Source organism: Schistocerca piceifrons, chromosome 5, assembly GCF_021461385.2.
Source record: "Schistocerca piceifrons isolate TAMUIC-IGC-003096 chromosome 5, iqSchPice1.1, whole genome shotgun sequence".
NCBI classification, from domain to species: Eukaryota; Metazoa; Arthropoda; class Insecta; order Orthoptera; family Acrididae; genus Schistocerca; species Schistocerca piceifrons.
This window is the reverse complement of record NC_060142.1, coordinates 91703525-91728158: the sequence shown is the minus strand read 5'-3', so window position 1 is coordinate 91728158 and position 24634 is coordinate 91703525. Positions and strand designations below refer to the sequence as shown.

General features: G+C 38.9%; 1 protein-coding gene across 1 annotated transcript in view; it reads right to left on the bottom strand.

Moving 5' to 3' along the window:
* Positions 1-24634, bottom strand: part of LOC124798758 (hemicentin-1) — a 1218631-nt gene that overhangs the window by 142050 nt on the left and 1051947 nt on the right. Inside the window, exon 16 of the mRNA XM_047262286.1 lies at positions 17164-17421. Within this exon, the coding sequence (XP_047118242.1) occupies positions 17164-17421 (258 nt within the window). The remainder of the gene's footprint in view (positions 1-17163; positions 17422-24634) is intronic.

Here is a 24634-nt window from a genome sequence, read left to right as displayed (position 1 = left end):
CTTTCGAAATGTGGCGCTACAGAAGAATGCTGAATATTAGATGGGTAGATCACATAACTAATGAGGAGGTATTGAACAGAATTAGGGAGAAGAGAAATTTCTGGCACACCTTGACTAGAAGAAGGGATTGGTTGGTAGGATATGTTCTGAGGCATCAAGGGATCACCAATTTAGTATTGGAGGGCAGTGTAGTGGGTAAAAATCATAGAGGGAGACCAAGAGATGAATACACTAAGCAGATTCAGAAGGATGTAGGTTGCAGTAGGTACAGGGAGATGAAGAAACTTTCACAGGATAGAGTAGCATGGAGAGCTGCATCAAACCAATCTCTGGACTGAAGACCTCAACAACAACAACAATCCTGGGAAATCATCAGAAATGTCTGGCAAAAAGAGGTAAATTGTAATTCAATTTTTTTACAGTGACTGGATACTACCCTCCCCTTTGTCTGAATTGCTTTAAAATGGCCATTTTGTTTGTGTGTGTAAAAGAATCATTACTTGTTGTAGGAACTCCTGACAATATCATACCCTGGGATCATTTCCAATGGTGGGCCTTCATTTGCAAGTAATCAATAAAAATTAATTTCTTGTGACTCACTAGATGACTAAAACTGCACCTGAACCAACACTGTAGTGTCATGGTTAAACACCTTGCTGGTATGCTGAAAGTAGTGTGAATGAATGCTGTCACAGCCAGTTTTTTTTACATTTGTATAGAAATGGCTGTCATCATTATTTTTATTCTATTAATTGTGGATGCATTGTGAATATGGCCTTCCCAAATCTTTCTCCAAAGGAAGTCACTGTGGCAGACAATGGTCCATACTATGTCAGACAAGTGGACAACCTGGTATAATCACAAAGCAAGGATGAGAAAAGGCTGCGGAAGAGGTGTGTTACCTGCAATGAGGGCATGAGGAAGCAGGCTTTGTTTCCTTCAACTCACAGACATAGACCTACTAGAAAGCCATATGTTGTTCAGTGTGATTTAATTGCATTGTAACTGGCAATAGCCAAATTGGAAAGATTGTACATGGAGTGCAACATTTTGCAGGACATGTCCAGTGACAATCTATTTAAGATTATGAGTGAATCCCTATTGTTAGTAACTGCTGATGACTGGGAAGGGTACTGCAGGAAGGTCCAACAACTGGAAGACTATAGGAGATGTGATGGTGCCATCAAATTTTCAGTAGACAAAATCATTTATTGATCAGTTATTGGTACTGCTGAATCAGATAGTAGTAATGATGATAACTCATTATGCACAGGCGAGGAATATAGTGAGACTGATTCTGAGTGATTCATGGGTGCTTACAATTCAGTGTTATGTTAATGTTCAAAATACTGATCATTATTTTTACTTCCACAATGTAAGTTTTACTACTGGCTCCTATTAATTTTGAATTGTGAATGAGAGCTGATATAGAATTAGTAGCAACAAACACCATCATTCAACACAAAACAATTTATTTTAGTTTTACGAATCTTGTAAGCATGTGTTACACTCCTGTCTGAGCTTTTACTTTCATAGACACACCATATATAGCATATGACAACTGGTACAGTGGGCAGTAAATGGCACTACCAATGTCATTTGGAGCATAAATTGATATGTGTGCAAGTGTAGTGCCAACATTGTATGAGACAAGGGCAGCTCATTACCCCTGCACCACCCCACATCCATTGACAACTTAGGTGCTCGGAGTCAGCGGGCAGAGGTTGCTACCTCTGTTCCCTCCATGCCCCTTGGAACTCATTCATCTCCTTGAGCACAAAATATATGTGTTTGTTTTGTGGGTCTTAGAAAAGGCATTGTCTGAAAGCTTAGCAATATTTTCAATCTTGTGTGTTTATACAATGAAAGAACTGTCTAAATTGCACTTTGTTTATACACATCAACTGGAAGTTGTACATATATGCATACTCTCATCATCAAAATAAAGAAGAAAGAGCTAATTAACACACAATATATTGTCAAATTTTGTGATGAATCATACTGTATACATGTACCACCAAATTTGCCAATATATTCAGTACATATTGTTTCTCTCTTCTTAAATGTGATTACAGCAGTCTGCATATCATTTACAGTACATTTAAACAAATAAAGTACAATTTATACTTTTTTCAGTGCAGACCAACATAGCTAACCTCTTGCAAGACCTTCTCTCTTCTATAATCAATCTCGTTTATGTACTTATCAATCAATCAATTCTTGAACTATTCTGTGTAAGGTTACCCCTGTTCTTTTTGTTACCAAAACCATGTTTCTGAGGTTGATCTCACTGAAATTATATTGCAGTATGTTATGTTTATACCACAAACCATCGCAAAACAGCCAAAGTTTGGAGAATGAGAATCACTGTGATTGTGTGTGGATGTGCAAGAAACTGTTACAAGAACAGAAGAGCATTAGTGCTATCTCAACTGATGCATTCAACAGAGGAGAATGAAGAGATCGATGTTTAACATCCCGCTGACAGTGCAGTCATTAGAGATGGAGCACAAACTCAGATTAGGGAAAGATGGAAAAGGAAATCACCCATGCGCTTTCAAAGGAACCATCCCAGCATCTACCTTAAGCAATTTAGAGAAATTACAGAAAACCTAGACCACAACGATCAGATACGAGTTTCAACCATCGTCCTCCTGAACGTGAGTCCAGTGTGCTAACCACTGTACCACCTCACTCGGTAAATGCAACAGACCTCATTCAATGACAATACCTGACACTGAGTGACAATCCCCCCAACAATTGATAGTTTTATTTATTTCTATACCTCCAGAATGCACAATGATGCATGGACTACAGGCTTTAGTAATTTGGCACCCATTACTCCAATTTTGGATGATTATAGGATTTAGTAATTTGGAATCCCTCAATTCTGTAATTTTTTTGTGAAAAATTATGTTGTTAAAATCTTCCTGTTACCACAACACAGCACAGTCAATCCAAGTCAGGATTTCAATGCATACACAGTGTAGATGTAACATTTTGCAACAAGTAAGATAACCAACCACTCATAGTATAGTGGATGAGATGAGTGGTAGATGTGTAGCTGAAGGAATGGAAAATGGTATCTCAGCTTATGAATTTTCAACCTTCTTCAGAGGACACATAAAGCAGAACAGTGTAGTAATGTAATGTAGTTGTAGTAGTAGTAGTAGTAGTAATAGTAACACTAGTAACACTCTTTATATTTGTGTTGTGGAACCTCTGGTGATCTTTTCACCATATTATATGTATACTCCAACTAGCACAGATAATTCAGCCTGCAATGTGGTTCCTTTGTTCTATGTCCATGCAAATGCTTCAAGCGTACTGAAACACTATACATTTTGTAACATGAATTGCGAATGTCCTTTTATCACAAACATCATGATAGATAAGCTGGAGAAGGTAAGTCCATTGCACTATGAGCAAGATTCCACTGTTTAAATTAAAAACAGTACTTTGTCCAAGCATGATTAGCTATTGAAATACCTTATTTATAGATGTACCTGTAAAGACCTAGCCTTTCCTATTGTGCTGTGCCATCACTGAATGCCAATTATATGAAAGACATCTTTGTAATCCATATCATGTAGTATATTTGGAGCACTGAATTGATACTGTTCTCTCACAGACCACACATTTCACTGTACATTCAATTCACATTATTTCTGATCCCAAATATTAGAGTTCTCACTAAGAGGCTTCAAATTTACTATCAAGAATCCATCTGGGGCATACAAAACAGGTTACTGACAAATTTGCTGAACTATGTCAGTCATTGCTCAATGCTAAATGGCTCATTCTGCCATCACAGTCTAATATGCATACAAAGTAGTCTTCTCTTACATACAACTTCCATTAAACAACTGCAACTCAAATAAAATAGCTGTGTGACTGACAGATTTCAGCGGTGAAGGACAGTGATGCTCGTTCATAGCCAGTCAATCACAACAAGGCTCCGTGTTTACCCACAAAATCGACTACACTGCAAGAACACAGTGCTCAAGAAACAACTACAACTGGCTGAAGGCTGCCACCTGCCACTCAACTAGCTGAAACATCAACAATGTTGTTTTAATCAAAGTATAGTCCTGTTCATGTTCATATTGTCAGATAGATCCGGCCATCTAATGCATTCACATTTACTTGAAATGGAACACCCTAGAATGGTGTTCTACTATCAGTCTACTTAATATAAAATGAATAGAGATGATGCAGAATATTCCTTTAAGCCATATACTTGGAAATAATCAAACAAGGAGTTTAAGCTATGATGTATGATGTCACAATGGTTTAACCCACTGATAAATTCTAAGACATTAAAGAAAGTACTGTAAAGTGACAGATCAAAATTTGATATGTTGATGTAATAGGAAATGTAACTAAAGTGAGAGTCTGCCTGCGTTTACTCACAGCAATGACAGAATGCAGTATATCAATTCTAGGTTCACAAAATACACTGATACCCATTAAAATTGCAACACCAAGAAGAATGGTCAAATAATGAAATTTAATTTAATGTGCGTATGCAGCATAGTAGGAGGAATATGAGGAGTACTTACAGATTTTTAACAATCAACTAGAGAAAATAAAGCTGTGACAATGGAACCTGAAGATGGTGTTGGCCCATTTCTTCACAACTGATGACTTGACAGAGACTCTTAGTTATAGAAGTCTGCATTTTGCTTGTTCAAAAAACATTCAATCTCAAAGCACACCTCTTCTCATCATAGCACAGCACTAGAGATAGACAGATGTTGACCGAAACACATTTGGCTGTGAAGAAGACAATCTGTGAAACTTTCAATGACTACTGTGACAATACCTCTTGGAAAAGCTAAAGAGATTATTGGTAAAAGTAAAAGCTGTCAATGGCACCAAAGTTAGGGTCTAACATTCACAGATGACAAAGGAACTGAAATCAAGTTTAGCAAATCAAAAACAGAAGCACTGAACTAGGTTTTCAAATGTTCCTTTACTAAGGAGCACATAAGTACTATGCCAACTTACTTCTCACACCAATGTAAAGCTGATTAGATTAGATTAGATTAGATTAATACTAGTTCCATGGATCATGAATATGATATTTCGTAATGATGTGGAACGAGTCAAATTTTCCAATACATGACATAATTAGGTTAATTTAACAACATACTTAAGTTAATATAACTTTATTTTTTTTCTTTTTTTTAATATTTTTTTCTTTTTTTCTTAATTTATATCTAAAAATTCCTCTATGGAGTAGAAGGAGTTGTCATTCAGAAATTCTTTTAATTTCTTCTTAAATACTTGTTGGTTATCTGTCAGACTTTTGATACTATTTGGTAAGTGACCAAAGACTTTAGTGCCAGTATAATTCACCCCTTTCTGTGCCAAAGTTAGATTTAATCTTGAGTAGTGAAGATCATCCTTTCTCCTAGTATTGTAGTTATGCACACTGCTATTACTTTTGAATTGGGTTTGGTTGTTAATAACAAATTTCATAAGAGAATATATATACTGAGAAGCTACTGTGAATATCCCTAGATCCTTAAATAAATGTCTGCAGGATGATCTTGGGTGGACTCCAGCTATTATTCTGATTACACGCTTTTGTGCAATAAATACTTTATTCCTCAGTGATGAATTACCCCAAAATATGATGCCATATGAAATCAATGAGTGAAAATAGGCGTAGTAAGCTAATTTACTAAGATGTTTATCACCAAAATTTGCAATGACCCTTATTGCATAAGTAGCTGAACTCAAACGTTTCAGCAGATCATCAATATGTTTCTTCCAATTTAATCTCTCATCAATGGACACACCTAAAAATTTGGAATATTCTACCTTAGCTATATGCTTCTGATTAAGGTCTATATTTATTAATGGCATCATACCATTCACTGTACGGAACTGTATGTACTGTGTCTTATCAAAATTCAGTGAGAGTCCGTTTACAAGGAACCACTTAGTAATTTTCTGAAAGACAGTTTTGACAATTTCATCAGTTAATTCTTGTTTGTCAGGCGTGATTACTATACTTGTATCATCAGCAAAGAGAACTAACTTTGCCTCTTCATGAATATAGAATGGCAAGTCATTAATATACACTCCTGGAAATTGAAATAAGAACACCGTGAATCCATTGTCCCAGGAAGGGGAAACTTTATTGACACATTCCTGGGGTCAGATACATCACATGATCACACTGACAGAACCACAGGCACATAGACACAGGCAACAGAGCATGCACAATGTTGGCACTAGTACAGTGTATATCCACCTTTCGCAGCAATGCAGGCTGCTATTCTCCCATGGAGACGATCGTAGAGATGCTGGATGTAGTCCTGTGGAACGGCTTGCCATGCCATTTCCACCTGGCGCCTCAGTTGGACCAGCGTTCGTGCTGGACATGCAGACCGCGTGAGACGACGCTTCATCCAGTCCCAAACATGTTCAATGGGGGACAGATCCGGAGATCTTGCTGGCCAGGGTAGTTGACTTACACCTTCTAGAGCACGTTGGGTGGCACGGGATACATGCGGACGTGCATTGTCCTGTTGGAACAGCAAGTTCCCTTGCCGGTCTAGGAATGGTAGAACGATGGGTTCGATGACGGTTTGGATGTACCGTGCACTATTCAGTGTCCCCTCGACGATCACCAGTGGTGTACGGACAGTGTAGGAGATCGCTCCCCACACCATGATGCCGGGTGTTGGCCCTGTGTGCCTCGGTCGTATGCAGTCCTGATTGTGGCGCTCACCTGCACGGCGCCAAACACGCATACGACCATCATTGGCAACAAGGCAGAAGCGACTCTCATCGCTGAAGACGACACGTCTCCATTCGTCTCTCCATTCACGCCTGTCGCGACACCACTGGAGGCGGGCTGCACGATGTTGGGGCGTGAGCGGAAGACGGCCTAACGGTGTGCGGGACCGTAGCCCAGCTTCATGGAGACGGTTGCGAATGGTCCTCGCCGATACCCCAGGAGCAACAGTGTCCCTAATTTGCTGGGAAGTGGCGGTGCGGTCCCCTACGCCACTGCGTAGGATCCTACGGTCTTGGCGTGCATCCGTGCGTCGCTGCGGTCCGGTCCCAGGTCGACGGGCACGTGCACCTTCCGCCGACCACTGGCGACAACATCGATGTACTGTGGAGACCTCACGCCCCACGTGTTGAGCAATTCGGCGGTACGTCCACCCGGCCTCCCGCATGCCCACTACACGCCCTCGCTCAAAGTCCGTCAACTGCACATACGGTTCACTTCCATGCTGTCGCGGCATGCTACCAGTGTTAAAGACTGCGATGCTGCTCCGTACGCCACGGCAAACTGGCTGACACTGACGGTGGCGGTGCACAAATGCTGCGCAGCTAGCGCCATTAGACGGCCAACACCGCGGTTCCTGGTGTGTCCGCTGTGCCGTGCGTGTGATCATTGCTTGTACAGCCCTCTCGCAGTGTCCGGAGCAAGTATGGTGGGTCTGACACACCGGTGTCAATGTGTTCTTTTTTCCATTTCCAGGAGTGTATAATAAGAACAACAAAGGACCCAAGACTGACCCTTGTGGAACCCCATTCTTGATAGTTCCCCAGTTTGAGGAATGTGCTGATCTTTGCATGTTACGAGAACTACTTATTTCAACTGAGTGATGTATTAGTGTCAGTGGTATGCAGAAACAGTTAAAATCACTAAAATAAAACAACATTTCAAGGTGTAATGGAACCTCTGTCAGAAACTATACAGAATTTCGAGCTGAGAAAGCTCTTACATTTATTACAATATAACAGAGAACCTTTGAACTATGAACTGTGCCCACTGATTGCAAGAAAGCACAGATCATACTTATCTACAAGAAGGTTAGCAGAAGTGACTACAAAACTAACATCCAATAATGATGATGTCTGTTGCAGAAACCTAAAACATATTCTGAGCTAAACATAATAAGATATTTCAAACAGAATGATGTCCTATGTGCCAACCAGCATGGGTTCCAAGGACACTGATCATGTGAGACCCAAACTGCACTTGCCTTACATGACATCCTGAGAGCCATTGATAAAGGCAGTCAGGTACAAGCATTATTTCTTCAGTGATAAGATCTTCTCAGATGATCACCCAAGGCATGGCATTGCCTTGTTGCAATGTTTCAGTGAGTTTCCTACCCACCATCTTTGCCTGAAGATGATGGGTATGAAATTTATTGAAATGTTGTGGAGAGAAGATGCCAACACACTGCTGATCACCTGAAAAGATTTTATCTTTGGAATGCACCGAGAAAGCCTGCAATCACATGTATTATTTCTTGACTTCTGAAAATCAGTGCAATTTGGAAGTTTATTAACCAAAGTATGATGCATGGGGTATCAAACAAAATTTGTGACTCAAACTTGGATTTATTCATAGGGAGGACACACCATGTATCTCTGATGGAGAATCATCAACAGAAGTAGAAGTAACTTCAGGTGTGCCCAAGAGAAGAATGCTGGGATCTAGGCAGACAATACTGATAATTCCAGAATGAGATTTTCACTCTGCAGCAGAGTGTGCGCTGAGCTTCTGTAAAGTTTGGAAGGTAGGAGACGAGGTACTGGCAGAAGTAAAGCTGTGAGGATGGGGCATGAGTCATGCTTGGGTAGCTCAGTTGGTAGAGCACTTGCCCGCGAAAGGCAAAGGTCCCGAGTTCGAGTCTCGGTCCGGCACACAGTTTTGATCTGCCAGGAAGTTTCAATACTGATAATTATCTCAGACTTTTTGCAGATAATGCAGGTATCTATAATGAAATACTATCTGAAGAAACTGCACAAATATACAGTCAGATATTGATAATATTTTAAAGTGGTGCAACAATTAGCAACTTTTTTCAATATTCAGAAATGTATACAATGACTAAAAAATTAGTAAGTCACATCTGGAATCATTCGACTCATAGAAATGCCTGGGTGTAACAATTTTAAGGGATATGAAATGGAATCATCACATACATTCATTTTAGGTAAAGCAGCTGGCAGACTTTAGTTCATTAGCAGGATCCTACAAAATGTACAGACAGTATAAAAAGAGATTTCTTAAAATATCTCTTGTGTGTCCTATCTTAGAGTACTTCTCTAATGTGTGGAAGCCATTCCAACATATCAAATAGGACTGACAACAGATATTGAAAGTAAACAAAGAATGGCAATATAAATTGGCACAGGTTTGTTTGACTTATGAGAGAGCACCACGGAAACACAGAACAGTGTTCTAGCAGTAGTGGACACCAAAAGACCTGAGGAAGATCCCAGCAGAGGGGTCGAAACGTCAAACATTTTAGAAGAAACATGACGCGGCCTAATAACCCAGAAAATTTTAACTTTAGTGACAACGGCCACGGAAGCCTGCAGACTTACAATGATTTGATGGTTAAAATTTCCTCCAATAAAGAAAACATGAGCAGGGAACATATGTATTAGCATGTTGAGGGTTTCTATAAGGTTTTCAGTTACATCTACGGATGAATGGGTGGTCAATGGAAGGACTCAACTAAAAGGTGATGCTCACCCTCTGTGAGTCCTGTCCAAATAAGTTTAATTTGCAACATAAAATTACATGGGAGCCTGGCGACCATTGTGTAAATACTGAGCACATCTTTTTCCATGGCTTTCTGTCCACTAATCACAACAGTCCACTTCTTGTTAAAATTTTATTTATTTATGCATTCGGTGCACAGACCATCATTGGAACATCATACAAAATAACTTAATACAGAGTAATGGGTCATATGATTACAATCGTAACACTGGTGCAATATGCAGTCCGTTGAGCACATCAACATTATGATTGAAACCGTATGACTATATTAGCCTATTTTCTCTGATATTCTGATGATGGGCTATGCCTGAAATGGGTAAATGAATAAAAAATTACAAGCTTAATGTTGTCATTAGAGGCCAAAAGTGTTGAAAAAGACTTGCTCAGTATTTGCCTAAACAATCAAGCATGCAGCTTTAATTTCTATCTTGCTGGATTTGACTTTTTTGTCTACTGCAGTGAATACATAACCTCCATTTCAAGGTTGCATATATTTTCTATATCACTTAGATGCACCCCAAAAATCTCACTGTTGTCTATTTCTATTTGCGCCAGCTTTTTGTATCTTGTATTATACCAGCTCCACTGCTTTTTAAGACTGCTTCAAACTCTTGGACATTGTTGCAAATGCTTCAGCAATTATCACTAGGGTTACAGACACTTCATGACCATATCTTTGGGTCTTATACTAATATTCTACGTCTCCTACAGCTTTCATTATCTGGACTGAACAGAAAGTAACTTCAGATGAAAAAACATTTGTGCATTCCACATACAGTCATTCACATTAATAGATGCCTCTAGCGTGTAGTGCACCACTGACTCATCAGTTCTGGAAGAAAGGTGATCAGCTTTCAAACAAAGTGATGAAGTCTGGCACTGTACATTACACAAGGAAGTGTGAGTCAAATTTAAAATGAAAGTTTTGCTAAATATAATTAGAATTAAAATAAAGGTTTTGACACATTCACTTGGATCCACTTGCTGACAATGATGATAGCACAATTAAAAAAGTAAAATGTCTAAATAACAAATTATAGTCTCTACTATTTTACAAAAAAGGTCTCCCAGACACTAAGTTTCACATTTTGACATGAACTAACTCTGATAAATGCATCAAAACCATGCCTTTTTTCAATACAAAGGCAGAAAATGAACAAATATAACTAAAACAAATTCATTAAGCTGCATGAGATAATGAATAAAGTGTGCATGCCACACCTAACAGGTTGTGCAAAATAATCAAAACTTACAAGCAAGTCACAAAATGAAAATTTTATTTTTGACATGGGTATACAGGATGAAAGGTGGCAATACTGTAACCAATGAATGAATAGCAACCAAGTGTTAGGGTAGTGCTCGCACTTTCTTCACAAATGGAAGTATAAACAAGCTGCTATAAATGATTCAAGCAAAGTATGCACTGTAGGTCCTATAAGTGTTAAAGAATTTAAGGTATGAAGCAAATGAAGAGAATTATATGGCGGTAATCAAGATAACAGCAGAACTTAAACAGGTGCAGTAATGTCACACAACATTAGAAATAATTATTTCTATCAAGTTACCTTCCATTAGGTATGTGGGTGCACTCAGCAACTGTGATATGATTTATAAATTATAAAGTGCAGCAATCAGTCCCCCCCCCCCTTTTTGTTTTGGCAAATCCAGATTTTGGCTAGTGCCTTGCCACTATCAATGCATTATTATCAAGTCTCAATGCATTTCAGTTCCCTGTTGTTCAGGCGTCAGTCACAGTTCTTCGAATACTACTCAGTAGTATCCAAAGATCTGTGAACTGTTGTTCAGGCGTCAGTCACAGTTCTTTGAATACTACTCAGTAGTATCCAAATATCTGTGAACTGACGCCTGAACAACAGGGAACTGATGCATTGAGACTAGAAAATAATGCATTGACAATGGCAGGCACTAGCCGGAATCTGGATTTTCCAAATAAAACCTGAAAAAAAAGACAACTGACTGCTGCACTTCATAATTTATAAATTATTTCTATAGTTTTACTGTGAGCAATTTTTTCTTTTACTTTTAGTAACGTGAAATGGTGTTCAGTTTAGAATATCTGCTGACAGACTGTTCTCATCCAAATGTTTTCTTCTTGTTCTTAAAAACATCAAATATGATGCAGAGCTGTTGAAAGGCAGATAAACAACATCAAGAACTTTCAGAGCAGAGTTTTCCAACACTGCCCCAAACTGACCCTTTTCATGTTCATGAGCGAGTGCAGGTAGTGTAGGCTAATCCCTAAGTTCCCAAACTTGTTTTTTTGGCTTTAGGTGACTCAGCACCTCTACTATTCAATGAGTTGTTACCTTTATACCTTACATTATTTACATTTGACCAGACTTTTCATTACCCTATATAGTAGGCACTGAAGGGGTGAACAAGTTACTTGTCAGTTCTGAATGCTTGATACTGCCAGATGAATTGCAGAAAATAAATGCATGATTGATACAACATTGACTATTCATATATCATTCTTGTGTTCAGTCACATTACTCCATGTGCACACTGGTGGGGAGTCATCCAAGATGTGGAAAGGATCCTTCTGGATGCCATGAAGGGCACAGGGTGCAGCCAACTGCAGGTGGTGGTTCATGTTGGCACTAATGATGTGTGTCGCTATGGATTGGAAGAGATCCTCTCTGGTTTCCGGCAGCTATCTGAGTTGGTGAAGACTGCCAGTCTTGCTAGCGAGATGAAGGCAGAGCTCACCATATACAGCATTGTCGACAGGACCGATTGTGGACCTTTGGTACAGAGCCAAGTGGAGGGTCTGAATCAGAGGCTCAGATGGTTCTGCGACCATATAGGCTGCAGATTCCTCGACTTGCACAATAGGGTGGTGGGGTTTCAGGTTCCGCTAAATAGGTCAGGTGTCCACTACACACAGGAGGCAGCTACATGGATAACAGGGGCTGTGTGGCGTGGACTGAGTGGTTTTTTAGGTTAGACAGTCTCGGGAAAGATCAAAAAGGGCTCCATTCTCAAAGGGTACAGGGCAAAGAAACGACGGGCATCGACCAAGCAACAGTCGGTATTGTAGTTGTAAATTATCGTAGCTGTGCTGGAAAAGTACCAGAGCTTCAAGCACTGGTAGAAAGAACTGAAGCTGAAATTGTTATAGGAACAGAAATCTGGCTAAAGACGGAGGTAAATTCTGTCAAAATTTTTACAGAGGCGCAAACCGTGTTCAGAAAGGATAGATTAAATAAAGTAGGTGGTGGTGTGTTTGTGTCTGTCAGTAGTATTTTTCTTGTAGTGAAGCTGAAATAGATAGTTCCTGGGAATTACTATGGGTAGAGGTTATACTCAACAGCTGTACCAAAATAATAACTGACTCCTTCTACCAACCCCCCCGACTAAGATGATATAATAGCTGAACGGTTCAAAGAAAACTTGAATCTCATTAAAAATAAGTACCCCACTCACACAGTTATATTTGATGGAGACTTCAATCTACCCTCGATTTGTTGGCAAAAATACATGTTCAAAGCTGGTGGAAGACAGTAAACATCTTCCGAAATTGTACTAAATGCTTTCTCTGAGAATTACTTTGAACAGTTAGTTCATGAGCATACACGAATTGTAAATGGTTGCGAAAACACACTTGACCTCTTAGCCATAAATAATCCTGATCTAATAAAGAGTGTCATGAGGGATACAGGGATTAGTGAACACTAGGTCATTGTAGCGAGGCTTAAAACCATATCAATCAAAACCACTAAAAATAAACACAAAATATATCTATTTAAAACAGCAGATAAAAATTTGCTTGATGTCTTCCTAAGAGAGAGTCTCCATTCCTTCCAAGCAAATTATGTAAGCGTAGACCAGATATGGCTCAAATTCAAAGATACAGTATCGACAGCAACAGGCAGATTCACACTGCATAAGTTAATAAGAGACGGGACTGATCCACCATGGTACACAAAACACATTAGAACAATGTTGCAGAAGAAACAAAAAAAAGCTTGCCAAATTCAGAAGAATGCAAAATCCCCAAGACTGGCTAAGTTTCATGGAAGCTTGAAATTTAGTGTGGACGTCAGTGTGAGATGCTTTTAATAGTTTCCACAATCAAACATTGCCTCAAAATATGGTAGAAAACCTAAAGAGATTCTGGTAGTATGTAAAGTACACCAGTGGCAAAAAACAGTCAATATTGTCACTGCGCGATAGCGATGGAAATGTTGCCAATGATGGTGTCACTAAAGCGGAGTTACGAAATACAGTTTTCTGTAATTCCTTCATGAAAGAAGATGAAGTAAATATTTCAGAATTCAAAACCAGAACAGCTGTTAGCATGAGTGACATATAAGTAGATATCTTAGGTGTTATGAAACAACTCAAATCACTTAAGAAAGTTCCAGATGATATGCCAATGAGGTTCCTTTCACAGTATGCAGACACAATAGCGCCTTTCTTAGCAATCATATACAACCACTCACTTGACAAAAGATCTGTTCCTAAAGACTGGGAAGTAACACAGGTCACATCAATATTCAAGAAAGGAAATAGGAGTAACCCATTGAATTACAGATCCATTTCACTGACCTCAATTTGCTGTAGGATTTTGTAGCATATACTGTACTCGAACATTATGAATCACCTTGAAGAAAATGACTTATTGATACATAACCAACACGTATTCAGAAAATATCATTCTTGTGCAACACAGCTAGATCTTTATTCCCATGAAGTAATGAGTGCTGGTGACAAAAGATCTCAAATCGATTCCATATTCCTAGATTTTCAGAAGGCTTTTGATACTGTTACTCACAAGCAATTATTAATCAAATTGATTGCATATGGAGTATTGTCTCAGTTGTGTGACTGGATTCATGATTTCCTCTCAGAGAGGTCACAGTTCATAGTGATAGATGGTAAACCATCGAGTAGAACAGAAGTGATATCTGGTGTTCCGCAAGGTAGTGTCATAGGCCCTCTGCTATTCCTGATTTACAGAAAGGATCTACGTGATAATCTGAGGAGCCTCCTTATATTGTTTGCAGATGATGCTGTAATTTTCTGTCTAGTAAAATCATCAGACAATCAATTCCAATTACAAAATGATCTAGAGAGAATTTCTGTATGGTGCAAAAAATTGGCAACTGGCACTAAACACAGAAAAGCATGAGGTCATCCACATGAGTACTAAAAGAAATCTGATAAATTTTTGGTATACAATAAATTGCACAAATCTAAGGGCTGTCAGTACTACTAAATACCTAGGAATTACAATTACGAGCAAGTTAAATTGGAAAGACCACAGAGATATTATTGTGGGGAAGGTGAAGCAAGGACTGCACTTTGTTGGCACAACACTTAGAAGATGCGACAAACCCATTAAAGAGACAGCCTACATTACACTTGTCCATCCTCTGCTGGAATATTGCTGTGCAGTATGGGATCCTTACCAGGTAGGATTGAAGGAGTACATCAAAAAAGTGCAAAGAAGGGCAGCTTGTTTCATGTTATCGTGCAATAGGGGTGAGAGTGTCACTGATATGATACATGAGTTGGGGTGGCAGTCACTGAAACTAAGGCAGTTTTCTTTGTGGCAAGATCTATTTACGAAATTTCAATCACCAACTTTCTCTTCCAAAAGCAAAAATATTTTGTTGACACCCACCTACGCAGGGAGAAATGATCATCGTAATAAAATAAGGGAAATTAGGGCTTGAACGGAAAAATTTAGGTGTTCCTTTTTCCCCCACGCCATTCGAGAGAGGAATGGTAGAGAAGTAGTATGAAAATGGTTCAATGAACCCTCTGCTAGGCACTTAAGTCTGAATGTAGATGTAGATGTTTAGATGTACAGTCTTTCTACCATACACTCTTAGAGTGGCAGACAGAATCGGCCATATATTACGCAAATAAGACTATTTATAAATTGACAAAGGAGGTCAAAGGTGGCCTCAGATTGGCAAAGGATAAAAGGAAACAAGACAATAGCTCAACAAGAAAGAAGAAAGCCTCCAGATGAACAGATCCTGGATTCCCGTGCTGTAGAAAAAAACTGTTGCAGGCAGCAAGGGCAGAACCACAGCAGAAATGACCACAGAAAAACTCTTGAATGTTGACATGCCAGGTACATATAGTCTGCAGCTGTGAGCTTGACTCCAAGTCCACCATCAGCAATTGAGAGTGATGCTTTGACAACGCTAGCCACTTGTGCTTGTGAAACGTTAGAAGAATTATCAAACAAATGTTGGTCAGAGAACTCAAACAGACGCCAACAGGCAATTTGTCAAAATTACTATTGTTTTTACACACGATATAACTGACTTGAGATGACATTAGGTCCTGTGCAAGTAGCCAAAGCAAGAGATAGAAGATGAATTGCTGGTTTGGCAGAGAGTCTTTACTATCAATAGAGAGTGTTGTTTAATATTCTTTGTGTTTACTTACTTTGTTACAACTTAAGTGCATATGGAAATGAAAGAACATATTTAGTAATCACTGTTTCTGCAATTTTTATATGGAAATTATTTCTTTTCAACAAAATATGAAAGATGTAATGAGTTTGTATTCACTTCACTACATGGCAATGCACAAGTATGTCAGAAGTTCACACATGGACACTTCTTCACATCATATGACTGTTCCACAACACCCACTTCTCATCAACTTGTTCTTCATTTTCTTTTCTCTTATTCAGTGTCCTCCCGCCATAGTTCTTCCATTGTTTCACTGTTACACTACATATCCCCATCTATTCACTCACACTGTTCACTGCACATCCCCATCAATTCATTTTCTCTTTGGAATTTATTTTGTATTCTCCATATTCTTTAGTTTCTTCTTTCCCTTCACTGCTTCTTTTCCAACAACTTTTCTTCTTACCTTATTCTATGTTTCTACCCTATTTTGTCTTGTCTATGCAAGATTGTCAAATTGTCCTTCCCTATCTCTGATTTATTTGCTGCTCTTTTTTCTTTTTGCAGATCCTCAGGATTTCAAATCTTGTTTCTTATTAACATTCACAATTAAGTTCCCTTCCATGTTGTCTTTACTGTGTGTTTCTTGACCTTAGATTCTTTAATCCTAGAACAGCTATATTTACTTAAATTTGTATTCTTTTGTGTGGTCAGATGAAGAGTCTCTGGTTCGTAACTCTCACAAGCTGCATATTGCAACTATAAATGTTTTTTACCTATGTCTGACAATGTACAAAAGTGTAAACAATTTAGGAGTAAGGATAACAGGTTTCTAAATAGTTGAGACACTGATTGGTTCACTGTTACACAACCACTTCAAATTTCACTTGCTTTTGGACAAAGTACAAGCACACACACACACACACACATACACACACACACACACACACACACACACACACACACGTTGCCTTTACTCCTAGATTATTTACATTCTGCCCAAACTTTCCATCAATGTATAAAAGTTACCCGATAAAAATTTTTACTGTTGCCCATTCATATTGTCTTTCAGGTGTGCTGAAGCTGTATTACAGATGTAAGAAGAAGACTATAAAATGTGAAGTGCACATAAAATTGCTCATATTTTGCATATACATTAAGGATCTATGGATTCTGCAATATAAGAAGGAAAAAGGAATATTTCATTCTCACCTGTGACATCTCTTTCACAAGGAATTCCTACTCCCACACTATTATTTGCAAAGCACAAATATGTGCGGAAATTTTCAACATAAGATTCCAGAGTGAGAATGCTGCTTTGTCCTTTTTTCTCCACATTTTCTTCTATTGTGTCATTTTCATTCTTGATTCGCCAAGTGAAATCAACTTCTGGTGGATTTGCACTTGTAGAACATGTTAAAACCAATTTTCCATCCATTTCAGCTTGAGTAATGGCACATTCTGGCTTATCTGTAAAAATTTAAAAAAAAGTGTATTTCAGACTAGTGAATACATAAAGTGTTAAAATACAAAAACTGATATATAGAACAGAGATCAATAAAATGAAATGCTAAAGAGAAATGGGGTGGGTGTGGGGAGGGGGGAATCTACAAGTATGAGCATACACCCAGAAAGAGAAGCTCTCATTTCATACTTTATTCACAATTTCTCCTTCTTTGTGACTGACTACATTTCTTCATATCACTTCTTCAGTTTTTAGTACCCTTCAATTGTGATTTTCTCTCTTGGCTCACAGCAGACTGCTTAACTCCTCATCTTACACAAACACGTATAACTCAATTGCGAACTACAGTATATCCCTGCTTTTATGTTCCCAAAATTAACATTTTCCTGCCATTTCCATCATTTTTTATAGCTCCCATCAAATTTCCTGTGTCCACAATGTAAATTCACACCCAGTTTTTTGTAAACATATTTATAATTTTCCCATGATTTACGCTTTATGAAAAAATGTTCGTGGAAAAAAACTGATGTAAAATGATTCTGGCATGACATTGGCCGTCAAGTAGTGTTTACAAAAATTATGTTGTTAAGTTTCTTGACATCAGGGTGCTCTACTTCACAGATTTAACCCAGTAAACATGTAACAGTTGGAACAATTTATGCCGTATCTCATGCCGCTGACAATTATTAACAATAACTATACTATAGGCATATATACATACATATATTGTTGATCAATTACAAGAAGAAAATTTTTGTGTAATTTCTTTTTATTTAGGTGAATAACAAATTATAATAGAATCATCATATTAATAAACTGGTCAAAAAACTCAAGTCAATCTGTTTTGAGCTAAGAAGTATCTCTCACTGTCTTCACCTCTAGACAAGGTAGCTAAGTATTTTTTTCCTTCCAATCTCTATTGTCTTCTGGAATAGTCTAATGTTAACTCTTTTGAGACAGAGCCTGAGTCTCAATCAGGCAGAAGCCTACAGTGAGAGCCTGAGTGAGATGTGGGCCCCATTTCAAAAGGATTAGTGTTTATTGTCATTATTGTGCAAAAGCAAGGCTGTAGAATATTATATCTGGATCTATGCTCCACACTCCAATTCAAGGTTTGTCACAGAGGGTACATTGAGTATAGCTAGCATTCTCTCCCTTTCATTTTCCATTTGTGTATAGTGTGTGAGAAGAATATCTGTCAGTAAGTTTCCATATACTCATATTTCACTATATGGTCATTCTGTGAAGCATAAGTGAGAGGAAGTGATATGTTGCTTCAATCTTCTATGAAAGTACACCCACAAATTACTAACAGTAAACCTCTCTGTGATGCCTGACTCTTAGGATCTTCTCTATCTTGATTCAAACACAGGAGATTTTTGGTCTCATATCAGGCCATAAAATGTGAGCATATAATGTGTTCCCTTAATTCCACAAGAGGTAATAATTAGTGTTGTTGGCCTAAAGCTAAGTGCATCTCTCTGCGAAATTTCTTGAAACAAGGATGGACATTTTGAGTCTTAATTATGTATCTACAAAACTGCCGATTTTGACATACTTGCTTAAAACCAACAAATACAGTGATAAAACATTGGAACTCATATATTTAACCATCCTGGAACTAGCATTCAGCTAATGCTGCACATTAATGACCTTGTGGACAATATTAATAATAACCTCACACTTTTTGCAGATGATGCAGTTATCTATAATGAAGTACTGTCTGAAAGAAGCTGCATAAATATTCAGTCAGATCTTCAAAGCTTGGCAACTTGCTTTAAATTTTCAGAAAAGTAAAACTGTGCACTTCACAAAACGAAAAACTGTAGTATCCTTTGACTATAATATCAATGAGTCAGTTGCGATTGGATAGGTCATACAAATACCTGGGTGTAACACTTTGTAGGAATATGATATGGAATGAAGGTGGGTAAAGAAGGTGGCAGACTTTGGGTCATTGGTAGAATACTGGGAAGACTCCTGCAGGAGCTGACTTAACAAAAAGAGCAGAACAAATGAAGTCATCAGCACCCAATGGTGACACCTGTCCTCTGCAGACTGTTGTCTCTTCTGGTGAGGAGATCCTAGTGTTGCAAAGTAGCTGCTGGCTAGTAGATTCTCATAAACACCACCCCAAATCAGACCCTCACTATCAGATGTTCTCAGATGTTCGCTGGCATACTTTATACTTGACCATATCATGATGTGTACATGATGCCGAAAACCACCGTTCTTCATCAGCCATTAACGTCAAGGTGAAGACTACTGCAGTGCCAGATGAAGCATCCAATCACCTTCCAAGGACGTCATCACCAGTGGCAGCAGGTGTCTACCTGAGCTGGGAACCATATATAGAGGAACTTGGCACTTTCTCACCACTGGATCACCTGCCAGTGTCTATCTTCTGCTGGTGACCACCTCCCTCGTGGATCGTATCTTCGAGCTTGGGCTAGGGCTTCCCAGTCTCTCTGTTGCTGCACAGCAGCTTCTGAGGGCCTTTATTGCTGCTGACCATTGCCAGTGCAGCCATATGACTTTGACTTGATCCATGTTGAATGTTACAGTATAACACCATCGTCTCTGGTGTGTTAAGGGTGCCATGAGCCAGTCAGGCTGCCGGATGCTATGTCTGATGCACTCTGGCAGCAGTTTTACTGATACCACCATCCACCATTGCTATGCTTGTTGTTCTGACTCTGAAAGATGGCAGTTGCTGACCAGGGTGTTTGGCCTACTGGCAGCCACTAATATCATTGAGAGGCAATAACCTCCCACCTGCCACAATCCTGTCTCTGTATCAAAATGAATAAAAGACAGTTGTAAAAATTAATGTTTCATTGACGACTTGGCAAGCAGTTCCAGTAACCACCACTTATACAACCCATGTCCAAGCAAGGAAGCAGCATCATTTCCTGATGTACAAATGGCCAATCCTCTGCTAATACATGGGTCAACTATTGGCCGAAACATTTTGCTGCCAGAAATGTTTGCTGCAGTGTGGACAACCATCATCCAGGTAAAGCAACCAATTTCAGACACACCAACTTTCTGGTTTCAGAAGTGTCTGCAGCATCGACTGCTGCCATTCATCAAGAGGAAGCACCAACTGTGACATAATCACCAACTCTGTGCTACAGGTTTGGTGATATAGACGTGGTGAATGAACTTTATATTTTTGGGGTTTCCTATGTTCTTGGGCATGGGAATGGTGGTGAGATTTGTGCATAAAAATCTTCAGATGCATTTTATGAAACTGGAAGGACCTGTAGATGTGTCTTAGTATAAGGAAAACTATATGGAACACTAGTTTTGGCCAGTGAGATGACAGCAGTGTAATTTAGTGGGCCACAAGTTTCCTTGTGCACAGTCAGTACCAGCTAAAAACAGTACTTGGTGATGTAATGGGCACGAGACACATTGTTGCACTGATTTGATGTGCTTGGTTATTTGTCATAAATATTGAAGGCATTTCTTTTGTTGTATGTCTGAATGCTTGTATTGGTTATCAGTGAATTTTTACATACTTCAAGTGTATTGTGTTTCAGTGGATGGGATCTGCACAAATGCTAGGATAACAAACACACGCTTTGATGATTAGGAAGCAGCTGAATCCTTGGTGAAACAGGTGGCTAAGCTGGACGAAAGTAATTCTACTTCATAAAGGCAGCTGGATGCTCTGCCAGTAAGCAACATGGGCAGACAGAGTGAACTTGCTGGGGTAGTAGAAACAAAAGCTTGAATCAGAATATCCACTCATACCTTGAATTCAGCCACTGCTAGTCTGGCAACACCATTTTCAGGAAACAACTAAAGATGTAGTAGCATTTATTGATAACTTGGATGCTGCCATGAGGCTGAGTGATTGGATGTATGAAGTACAATTGTACATGGACATATCACAGTTAATGGATGAGGCAAAGACATACACAGCATACCATGAAGGGTTGAATGAAACATACATTTCGGCAACTCAAAAATGGGCTCATTCAGCACTACAATAAATGGAACAGTACCAGATTCTTTAGGGAGCAACTCAATGAAATATCCTAAAAATGTAATGAAAAAGTGGAAACATTCTTGGACAGAGTTAGGAAAGCAATGCACAAACCTATGAGTTAATGCAGAACAAGGTTGCAGAACATAGAATGCTAGATTTTTTTTTTTTTTTTTTTTTTTTTTTAGGGAGAATTCATCTGATATGACAAGGACAGTGTATACGTAAAACTTGAAGGATCTTGGTGCTGTCATTATTGTTGCTATACAGCTGAAAGAGATGGATATAGCAACACAGGTGCAGAATAAATGGAGCGTTTTCTCTTCAGAACTAAAATGTTATAGGTGTGGATGTTGAGGCACTTTTGAAAGTAATACTGCCAACCACAGAAGTTCTGTGAGTGTGCAGTGGTAGGACATCACATGTGGGATTGTAGGCATGAGAAACAGGGTGGCAGAAGTTCATTAGACATTAAGATGAATTCTGCAACTGGGGCTTTTGCAGTGAAATTCCTGCTATAAAGACATATGCAGAAGCAGAATGTTGCTTAGTTGGTATGGTGAATGGTACAGAACATTGACTTTTAGTGGACACAGGAGTCCATGTATGCTACCCTTTTAGGTAGGACACAGAGGCTCATTTATTCTACCCTCCTGGGCAGAAAGAGTGAATCCCTTACAATGTAGATTATGTGGAGTAAGGGACAATGAAGTGGCATCATTGAGGTCAATATTGTTCAATTTTTATAGGGGCAAGAAATTTTTGAGAGCATATGAAAGTGTTGTCGTTTGTCAGTGAGGGGTACTGTACAATCCTGTAGCTGATTTATTGAATAAGCATCATACAAAAATTGATTTTTCTTAGCACATTGTCGAACTTGGTGGAACATTGCTCTCACTGGGAGAGACAGCTGCAAATGATATATTAGCACAAGGTTCTCTTAGCACAAAATTGGAACTGATAAAAATGCATACAGAATCATTAAGGCCCATTTGCACTATAATCTGTTAAAAGGCACAGGAAAATTGCTCTTGGTAAATGTAGGTACTCACCTCCTGAGTGATACTTATACATTATAGAGCCATTGAAACACAGTGACACTTTGGATAGATCACACGAGTGTGGCACAAGTGCAGGGAGTGAATGGAGAATACTTGATTCCAGCTAGTGTGGATAATTTTGTCGCTGACAGAGTGGTTTTGCCAAAGGGGTTATTAATTTCCATACTAGATGACCTGTACTAGGATGATTTTGACATGTAAAGTGTGGACCTCTGCATTAAGCAAACAATTAATGCACCTGCATTATGAAATAAGTGAATCAGATGGAATGGTAAGGTAGGGTAGCTGTAGAAATGCTATTGATACAGTTCACAGATTTGTTCAGTCCTTGTGGACCCTCACTAGCAACACCAATGATGCAACACAGGATCCTGATGGGGAGATAATCCTCCTGTCTATAAGAACCCATACAGAATACCTTTTCTCCTGCAACCAATAATGGAGGAGTTCATCAATCAACAGCTAAATGATGGCTTTACTGAAGAGTGTGATAGTCCCTGGGGAGCACCTGTTGTCATCATGCCCAAAAATAGCAATGTGGGATGAGGAAACACAGGTTCTGTTGTGACTACCATTGTTTAAATGCCAAAATTGTGATGGATGCATATCTGATACCAAATATTCAGGAAACATTGGAGAACTTGGGTCAATGGAGGTATTTTTCCAACAATGGATCTCACAAATGATTACTACCACTTTGAAGTAGTGCTAGAGAACCAGCTGAAGATCACATTTACCATAACCTGTGGCCATTACCAATATTAGTGGGTATCTTTTGGACTTAAGAACGTACTGGACACATTCAGTGATTATGGGACAGCATGTCAGGGGTATTAAAAACAGGCCAGTGTATGGTCTACTTAGGTGATATTATTGTTTTTTCTAGGTACGTGAAGGGGCACAGGCTACAGCTGGAAGGAGCAATACATTTAAAGTGCTTAACATTAAGTATTAAAAATGTCACTTTGCTGTGGTAGAAGTCTAATCTGTTTATTTAGCCATGACCGAGTAAGCACCAATCTAAGATTGGTATGTACAGTCTCGGATTTCTTGCTGCTGCAAAATGTGAACATTTGCAGGCATTTTAAGGTTACACAATTATTATAGAAAATTTGTCAAGTGTTTGCTGATGCTGGTAGACTATTAACACATTTGTTGAAGGATGCAAAATTTCAGTGAACAGCTCACTGTCAATCTGATTTGAGGGACTGAAACAGGCACTAACAGCTAGACCTATGTTAGTATTTCTGAATTACGGAAAAGAGTTTATTCTGCCTTTTGGTATGAGCAACCAGTCAGTGGGATATGTTCTGAATCAGGAAGTAAATGGTAATGAGCACCCAGAAGCATGTTAATCAAAACATTTAAATGAACTGCAGCAGAATTACTCACCTACTGAAGGAGGTACTGATGTTAATTTACAGTATTACTTACTTTCATTGTCACCTTTATGGCACTAAATTCAAAGTTGTAATAATCTATGCAGCATTAAAGTGGCTAGTAGGACTGAAATATCCTTCAAGTAGATTGACTCGGTGTGCACTAAAATTACTCACATTTTATTTTGAGGTAATGCATAAATCTGACAGGAAGCATGGCAATTCAGATGGTCTGAGCATGAAAACTAGGGTTAAAAGCACTTGGTTGAAGCCATGTGGAATGGCAGAATGTGCAGATCGCTGATGCAGACTGTCACGTATTCAAAATGTAAGCACAGATCATTGTTTGTGATAGGCTACTGTGTAGGATGACAAAGTCTGGGCCTTGTGTCATAGTACCTGGAGCACCGAAGGAAGAAATATTAAAAGAAGCTCGTGATCACATGTTAGCAGGACATGGAGGGCATCGGACAGTGGATCATAGAGTAACTGAATGGCTTTGGTGAAGAATATGAAGCAAGGACGTTGACCAATATGTCAAGAATAGCATGTCATGTACACAACATGCCAATGTGAGCCATCGATGAATACCACTTCAAAGATTACCAGAGGTGTCTAAACTATATGAAATGGAAGGCACGGACATTATGGCTCCATTTAACAGGATACCAGTGGGTAACTGCTGTATATTAACTATTGTAAATCACTGTCAACATTACATTGCAATGATTCACATCCTGAAACAACAAGCAAGTGCAGTAGCACATGAAATGGTGAAAAACTG